The 9,233-nt window shown below is 37.1% G+C and overlaps 1 protein-coding gene across 2 annotated transcripts; it reads right to left on the reverse strand.

Annotated features, from left to right (window-relative positions):
- Positions 1-2,012: 2,012 nt before the first annotated feature.
- LOC132156734 (zinc transporter ZIP9-B-like) lies at positions 2,013-8,750 on the reverse strand. 2 transcript variants are annotated; one of them, XM_059565721.1, is made up of 7 exons: positions 8,423-8,748; positions 7,923-8,028; positions 7,539-7,712; positions 6,304-6,372; positions 5,578-5,663; positions 3,437-3,571; positions 2,013-2,776 (listed from the first exon to the last, which is right to left on the reverse strand). In XM_059565721.1, exons 1-7 carry the CDS (start codon positions 8,516-8,518, stop codon positions 2,516-2,518), a joined length of 927 nt encoding a protein of 308 aa, XP_059421704.1. In that variant the 5' UTR covers positions 8,519-8,748; the 3' UTR covers positions 2,013-2,515. The 2 variants fall into 2 exon arrangements, with proteins under 2 accessions (XP_059421704.1, XP_059421705.1); XM_059565722.1 differs by lacking the exon at positions 6,304-6,372 and having other exon boundaries at positions 8,423-8,750.
- Between the last annotated feature and the right edge of the window lie 483 nt (positions 8,751-9,233).

Raw genomic sequence — 9,233 nt, forward strand, 5'->3', positions numbered from 1 at the left:
TTAATACATGAATGGATAAAATATTTATATTTTATTTACTGACAGCAAAAAAACATGTCTAAATGATTAAAATAATGTATAAAAGTTAGCAGATGGTGAACCCAACATCCTCCTGCGATCTGAACACAGCTGATACAGTTCTGCTGCACTTCACAATCTCACTCTTCTCAACGGGGATGTCATTGAGCAACAGGATGAAGAAGACCTTGATGACGGCTCTCTGAGCCACACAACCTTGAAGCTAGAGCAGAAGAACACGTGCAGGACAATCTGACTGCTCCAAACAATCGTGTGCCTGCACCCCATGAGCACGACTACCTGAAAAACATTTACACAGAATTTACAAGTACATGCATTGATTTATTACTTTTGTAGTGGGCTAAACCACTGAAGTGGTTCAAATTTATAAATAAATTATACATTTATCCAAAGCCACTTACAGTGCATTCAGACTAACAGTTTTTACCAAATGTGTTCCCTGGTATTCGAACTGAGGATGAAGACACCACAGCAGCATCTGGTCCAGATGAGACAGTAAAGGGCAGGTGGAGTGAGGGTGCGTCTTATCTGTGATTCTCGATCATTTCCAGGATGATGCTTTTCCATCCTCAGTGCACACACCAGTCTACAGACATTTTCATGTCCTACAAAAATACACATACACAATACAAATAGTCATTACATTATTCTTTTGTTTCAGGTTTTCCCTTTTTTCACCTTTCCTAGCAGGTCCTGCTCCACCACAAAAGATCTGCAGCAAATGCACAGAAATCAAGAATAAAAAGAGGTGTAATAGTTGTTTAAAGTAACATTAAAATAAAATAAAATACAACTTAAGATTTAGAATGTTTCATTTATTTTTGTAGTGTACTTACACAAATCCTTTGATGGCAGCATTCCTTCATCAGTGTCTCTGCAGCAGATAAACACACGTGTCTCATCTGTCCCTGTAACATCCAGACAAGAGTCAGTCTCCTCTGTCATATATCTGTGATATACTGCATTTACATGTTGAGTTAATAACTGATAACTCACTTTTTATCCAACACAAATGTTCCTTAAATTATCAATATTGCAAATGGACAAATAAAATAGAAAACTTATGTATAGTTACTTTGCGTAGATTTGTTTGTTTACACGACTTACACTCATCTATAGCAGTGTTGACAAAAGTGAATTCTACACAATATCACACACACATTACTCAGACACCTGTTTCATGTCTGTTAGATGTGCTCAGCTACAATACTTAGCAAACATTATCCAGTCAGATGATAAATTGACATTTTAGTAATAGCCTTCAAGAAGTATATATGGTTTATGTAAATCCACTATTGAGTCGTGTACTTAATGGAGCTCCCCTATTAGTTATGCATTATAAAATATGTTTACAGCAAAATCAAAAATATGCTATATTATAAGTCAGACAGGGTTTAGATTGAGCCTGTGAAACCTGGGGATAGCGTCTTTAGAACTTTTGCTTATATGTTGCTTACTTTACGCCTTAGTTTTAATTAACAACTCCAAAAACAATACCACTGTATGAAAATGATTTATACACTTCAATGTAAATAATTATTTCGGCAAAACAAATATTCTCACCGTTGTCTCTCACAGCAAGCTGTCAAATTCGGCGGTTGGCATCCAGTTTATTGGTGCATTACCGCCCTCTTCTGTTCCGGAGTGTAGATCAGATGATGAGTTTTCCTACTAAAACCTACACATCTATCAAATTGTCCCCTAACATTAATATCTACACACACATCATTCATCAAATCCTGCCTAAAACCCCTGGCTTCCTTAAAACATAATCAATATTCTACTCAGTGCCCTAATTAAAGCCGCCATATTGCCAACAACTTATCGTTTTGAGATCTCGCGTGGTTCTGTGTGATTTGGACAACTTCAAGTTACGCCTCCTACTTCAAGTTACGCCCTCGCGGTCCACAGGTGAAAAACGTAAAGTTTTTTGCGGCCCTCCAGGTGGCGCTAACTATGGTTAAGAATAGGTGGACTAGATTGTCACGTAACAGACATTGTCATGGCATCTCAATGAGCTGCATTGTAGTTTTCAAAATAAACATTGGTTTAAATGAATACAAGGCATTCTTGGTTTAATACAAAAGTGAAAACAAATAACATTTTCATTATTATTGGAAAAAATATTGCACTTAAGCTTTGCAACTTTATGGCAGTGAGAATTACTTTATTTCTAGGGGAAAATGAAATCTGATTCAATTCTGCATTTAAGAATATAAAACATCACAATCTATGTCCTTGATGATGCACAGATGCAAAATTCCTACTGCACACAAACACCACAGGCTTTTATTTGGTTTCTCAGCTAATAAAACAATTAATAGTTAAACGTAAAATGTGTGGAGTTTCGTAACACCACTATTCATGTTAAAACTCAACTTAGGGGCATTCTCAAGTCTTAATAAAAATAAATTAAATAAACATTTTCAAATGAAATATTATACTTCAGCGGTTCTGTTATTGTGGGAGACTCAGATTAATCATCTGGCAGTCCGAGGGCCAGCAGCACAGGAAGTGCAGTCCCCAGGATGAGAGTCAGGCTCTCTGTGATGCTCAGACCGCTCTGCCTCTCGTGGGCTCCACTTCCTGTCTGATGCTGGAGCTGAGTGTAGCGCTCATGCCCTCTGCTGTTGATTTCTGGCAGAACATGAACTGTGGCCACATATAAGAAAGTCCCGGCTGAGAACAGCATCCCAATGCCTGTAGTGCCCAGGCGCTTCTGAGAAGAGCCATTAGACTGCAAAGATATGTATTGTTTATTTTAGATCATTCCAAAAAAAGTGAAGAATTAAATGTAAAATGTTAAAACAGTTATATTTTGAATTGCTCTACTAAATGTTTGGATGTATTATGCAGACGTACAGTAATGTTCAGAAAAAAAATCTCTCTCCACAGTCCAAAAATAACATGTTGGTTCCATGGTAAACACGTCAGTTGCATAAACTGCTTAGACTAGTTTTACAAGTTAGTCATTAAAATGATACGGCATAGAAAAGAAACGTGGGCTTAAAAAAATAGCTATGTTTATGCAACTGGCCCCTGATCTCAAAAAGATCTGTCGTCATTGTGCCATTTAAAAATTGAAAAGCATTTTTTTATATGTTGTGTCTTCATGTTGCATTAAAATAAATCTGAAGAACTAAAAAATTTTTTTTAAAGTTTTTTAACTGGGAAAAAAGGTAGGTTGAACTACTAAAATTAATAAACTGAAAAAAAGCTAAATACAAACATATTTAAAAAAGTAAAAACAAGTAAATGGACAAAAGGACATCAAAATTAATTAACTGACAATATAAAAATAAAAGCAATTCCAAATATCAATATATGAATGAAACATACTCAAACGACACTGCATTGTGTTCCTATCTTGATATTTTGAGAAAGTGAGGTTTCTTACTGCACTCAGGATGAAATAAGTGCTGATGGCCATCAGCGGCGCAGCAGCAGAAAATGCCAATAAATGCTTCTGAATAGTCTTCCTCTCCAGACCTGCGTGCATGAGGAAAGACACAAGACCAAACGCGGCTGGAGCCTATAGAGAGAAGACAAAAGGGAATTTGTGTTGAATAAAGGAAAGCAATTGGTCACTAACTGTAATTGTACTAAAGTTTGCAACAAAGGCAGTGGACAATGATTTTTTTTTTTAACAGGTTAATTTTTCTTAAATTGAGTTTTTTCTATTCTCTAGTTTTTTCGGGAAGTTTAGCAATACTTGCTTATCTTGATAAGTGACTTTCATAGCATTTCCAGTACAGATTTTTATCAGTTAATGCAGTGGTTTTCAAACCGGTCCATGAAGTTCCTCCAGCACTGCACGTTTTCTATGTCTCCCTATATCTGACACTCCCACTTCAGCTCTTACAGTCTCCACTAATGAGCTGATGAGTCGAATCAGGTGTGATAGATGAGGGAGACAAACAAAATATGCAGGGCTGGGGATACATTATGACAGGTTTGAGAACCACTGAGTCAATGCATTCCATCATCTTGCAAATGCTTTACGGCAGTGGTTCCCAACCTTTTTCAGCTTGCGGCCCACACAACCAAACACGTATGTTTGCGCGGCCCACTTCAAAAAAAATTAACTGACCCCGCTATTGTTGGGTTAATAACTAAGTACTCATAAGCTAGATTGTTAACTTTATTTATTGAATGAACTAGGGCTGTGGACAAAAAAAAAAAAAACTATCGCGATTTCTTTAAATTTCTTCGATAAATTTTGCGATTGTGACACACACTGATATGCTTTTACAGTCATAAATGCATTCAGGATTAATTTGAAACATATTTCCAAAAGAAAACCAATTAGAGCTTTATCAGAAAGTTGTAAGGTCTCTAGAACAGTCAAAATTATCACTATAGTAAAGATGTAACAAAATGTATAGACCTATGACAAAAAAAAAATGAATCCCGTGTCCAGGGACTTTTTTTTTTCTTTTTTGCCATGCATTGTTCATAGAGCTCATTAATTGTAGCGGTGCCTCAGGTGTTTGCAGTGTGTATACAGTATGTGTATGCGATCAGTAGTGAGAGCGCATAAATATAACGCGAAAGCACATTAAAATAATGCACGAGTGCGAATCTCTCTGTTCGCACGCAGATTTCCTTCGCGCTGTCACAAAACGTAATTGCTCAGATACACACTGCTCTGCGCGGAGAGAGTGTGCGCACTTAAAACATGTCTCCTCTCACTTAAACTGCGTCCTGTGCACTCACAACTCCCTCTATGCTCATGTGTTAGATATTAATTATTTTCGCACGTTTTTATTTCTAGCCTTTTACCGCGTGCAGTGTGACACTCTGATCCGTTAACATAGGCTCGGAAAAAAAGGCGCATCACATTGTGTGAACCTGGAGTTAGGCATATATCCAGTCTGTTCTGTTCTCGCGCTAGCCGCAATGCATTCTGATTGGATCGGATAGCATACTACGGGAGGTCAGGGTCGCGGAAAATCGTGCTATAAAGCGATTTAGAAATCGTGCACGCTCAAATCGTGATTTTATGATGATTTCGATTAATCACACAACCCTAGAATGGACTGGAAATTAACAGAAAATAACTCGGACTGGCACCGCTCAGCAAAACGGGAAATCCAGATCCAGGCAGAGCTCGGCAGCGGGTAGATAGTCACCGGAGCAAGCAGTCAGGAGGAAACACAACAGCCATTTATGCATGTTTGAATTTGTTGTTCTGTAGCATATGCAGCAAAAATATCTAGGATAATTTGGTGGTTTATTCTTAAACCAATCAGCGAGCTCAAATAGTGGAAGCATAGTAACAGTTTAATATTTCTTTTTTGTTATTTAATTATATATATATATGAAATGATGTTATGTTATGACTTAGACATTTTTACATATATTAACAATATTATTTATTTTAATAGTAATTGGCGGCCCACCTGCAATACCACCACGACCCACTAGGGGGCCGCGGACCACAGGTTGAAAACCACTGCTTTACGGTATGAGCTACTTAACACTGAATGACTCAGCAGTGACAGTTCAGATAAATAAGAAAGAAATGAGCAATCTCACCTTATGCAAAATGACCGCAAAAAACACGACAACCTGCACAGACACCTGCGATGAGGCCGCAGCTGCACCCAGAGCAACACCATCAGCTGGAAAGAGACAGAAAATGAGAATATCATGCAAATAAGTTCCTCACAGACACCAAACTGAACCAAGGCTTTTCAATCATTAAAACATCATTGTTTACTTTGCATGTAGAACATCTTGAGTATTTAATAATTAGACTAACCAAGCATCCTTCTTTTTCTAAATTGCTAAGAATATCCAGGTTTTGTACAATGTCTGCACGGTGTTGGTCTAACTGCTTTCCAGGAATTACCTTTAAGTATTGAAACAGTAGGAAAACAAAACCGTACATTTCAGGCAATTTGGATATCCCAGCCAGGACATGTCTGGGAAAAAAAAGAGGATGTATTTCCACCCAAATAACAACAGAAATATCATTTTGGAGTAAACTACTCTTTAGACATTGTTGGCACTCCTGGTAATCCAATATTTGAAAACAGAAATGTAACACTAGCCATGAAAACCAAATGAGGCTAGTCTGTTTTTAGTGTCCCTTTTTTTGTATTATGGGTCAGATGCTGGATAAAAACACAATGGAGGCTTATTAAGAAGAACTCAAAACCCAATGTTCATCGACTTGAATAGGACAAGCACAACTGGCATGATTCACTGTAATGTAATCTGTTCTGTCTGGTGATAAAGTGGAAGTGAAGCTTTTGTTACCTGCGGCATGAATAAGCAGACCCAGGGTGGCAGTGACACTGTTGCCAGTGTACATGTGCGCTCGGGATTCTGGGAAACAGGACAAACAAGAAACGTTCTCAAGAGAGCATCTGACAACATTTCACACCGGCTGTTTTTCCACAGACTTCAACATACCTGTCTGCAGACCGGTGGAATAAATTCAATTCAAAACACATGCTTTACCATTTTAATAATACACTATGAATGAGATTTATCACATTCAAGTAATATACTGTCAATTGAAACACGAGACATAATCTTGTCAAAGTAAAAGCAAGACCACATTTTCTTTATGAAAAATGGAATTTCTTATAATTCTGTTTTGATTTTGGCATGAAATATATATAAACCAGATATTTCTTTTATAAAGTTTTTCATGAGAGTCAATCCAAAAATTAGGAGATTAATAAAATGAGCATTTTAATGTTTTATTTCTGAATTGATAAATGGATGCAACTTGCTGAAGTAAACCTAGTATAATACACTTTTTTTTGTATACTGTTTGAAAGCTATTAAAATATGGCAGTGGCTATATGCACTAATAGATGCTATTTACACTATGTTAAAATAGATGGTATTTATCTGCACCTCAGTATTGTAGAACATTATAAAACAATATGTACTGAATGTAACATATTGAATGTAAATTATAATGTTAATTCAAATTATTAAATGGATGCCACCTTCTTGGGACAATAAAGCCCTCCCTACACCTACCTGATACTTTATTTTCAACTTTTTGATGATTTCTTCCAGTTTTATTGAAAATAAATGCCTTTCCGGTGTGATACATTTAGGGTGACCATGCATCCTTTTTGTCCCAGACCTGTCCAAGCTGAGATTTCTAAATTGTCCATTTGTTTTCTTATTGTTTTTATACTTGCTGAAGGTAATTATTGAAAAGTAGTTTGACCAATAGCATGAGGGCATTGTACACAGTTTGCCAATTGTGGTGTGTGAAAAGGTGGGATCCACAGAGAGTGGTAAAAAATGCAAATACACATGCATATAATGTATGCAATCTATAGAGAGCACGTCAAAAGGAAACCAAAGCCAAAACCTGGACATTTTAGGCAATTTAGAAACCCTGGACAGGACTTCTCAAGAAAAATGAGGATGCATGTTCACTTATACATCACTATTTTCAACACAGCCTCTGTATGGAAGAAGTAAGTAATGAAATGTGTTTCTAACGAGAAGAAGCATTGAGGTACCGTGCATGGAGCAGTAGTTGGCAATCTGGTCCACCACAAACATGAGCGTAAAGCCCGAGACGAGAGAGACTCCTATGAAGAAGTGAGGACGCAGACCTTTCTCTGCAGTAAGATGAAGTGTTGTATTTGATTCTGAGATCTTCTGATTCTCCCCCATTTTGGAGCAATACCAGTCTACATGAGGAGGAGAAGAAACAGGCATTGGCAAACATAATCAATCGCTGTCTGTTTAATATGAGGCTACCAGCAGTGAGTTTTTACTGGTAACCTACTTTAGATAAAAGTAAACAAAGACATTGCAAAAGAGCGCATGACTGTTCATGCATATTCATTCCTTGAATAGGGAAGTGCATGAATAAATAAGAGGAAGATGGCTAGTCTAACCTTTCCATGCCTCTTGCACTAACTCCACCCCCTCCGGGATAATGATTGACAGGGCAGTGCCACATAGAAGCCCCGCCCCCAGCACCGTGATCAGCTGCAGTTTCTGCTGTAAGGGTGGAGAAAATGTCATAAATTAACTTTAAACTTGTTTTTCAATGTCAAAATACACAGTTACTGCCTTTACAGACATGGAGTGTTATGTTTTACAGTATGACACTGTAAGTTGATATACAATTCTAACTCAATTTTGATTTACACATACAAAGTCGATCACACGCAGAAACTATATGGGCAAAGTTCAAAGCATAGTAGAAACCTTACTAACACAATTTAACTTCATTTGTAAAGCGCATGTGGCGTACTTGATGTAAACATTGTTTTTACATTAATTTGATACATTGTTTTATCGTCTGCAACAGCTTATTTTCTGATGATCCTGCTTAGTACCTTATAAAGTTAACGTGCAAGCATTTGTTACGTACGAATATTGATCCTCTCACCTCTGATAAATTGATCAGTAATGGAATTATCCCGAGCATGAAACATCCCACGAACATAGCCAGAGATATGAGAATAACAGTCCAAGCTCCGTCCATGACTGCTTCTGCTCTTCAGCCCTTCCGATCAAAACGCACAATCAGACTGCATCACGTGTAACAAACACCCTGAAACACAAAAACAGGGCACAATATCCTCTTTGAACATTCACTGAAAGGCATAGCTGAGTTCTCCACGTCTCAACAGCTTCCACAACTCTCCACACAACTCTAAACTACACGGAGAGTCAGACGAACAGCATGACATGAAAGCAATGAACGATCAGGGGACAGTCCGATTCATTTGAGAGAACCGGTTCTTTTATTAAACTCATCTACGAAACCATATATACTACGAACGAGTCAGTGTCCTCATAAAGAACCCTGTGGATTTTACGTTTTATTTTTTTCTAATAAAATTGTTGTTTGTTATGTCATCATTACTGTGTTATATGAATATGTAGGTGTAAATTGCCTCATAAGTTTTGCAAACTGTTTTAGTGTTCAATTTAAGAATTTAACTTAATTGAACTAGACTTTTGTAATAAGTGCGAATAATTTTACCACATTATAACGTTTGGAGAACGTTTTTGTTAAGAAAACTTTTTTTAAACATAAAAATAAACTGCCAAATAAGCCACTTACGTAAATTGTGAATAGTCATATTATTTAATTTTTGTTAATGTTTAGACAATTTTTAAATAGGCACCTTCATTTCTCACGTAAAAGCAAGCCGTTATTGAACGTTACCACGCGGCACGCGCACGTCTTGAGG

Source organism: Carassius carassius, chromosome 14 (genome assembly GCF_963082965.1).
Source record: "Carassius carassius chromosome 14, fCarCar2.1, whole genome shotgun sequence".
Lineage (NCBI taxonomy): Eukaryota > Metazoa > Chordata > Actinopteri > Cypriniformes > Cyprinidae > Carassius > Carassius carassius.

Coding starts and splice junctions, on each gene's coding strand:
- LOC132156734 (XM_059565721.1), bottom strand. CDS start 8,518: ATGGACGGAGCTTGGACTGTTATTCTCATATCTCTGGCTATGTTCGTG. Junction 3,572..5,577: donor TTGCGGTCATTTTGCATAAG/GTGAGATTGCTC, acceptor TTCTCTCTATAG/GCTCCAGCCGCGTTTGGTCT. Junction 2,777..3,436: donor CTTATTTCATCCTGAGTGCA/GTAAGAAACCTC, acceptor ATATCTTTGCAG/TCTAATGGCTCTTCTCAGAA.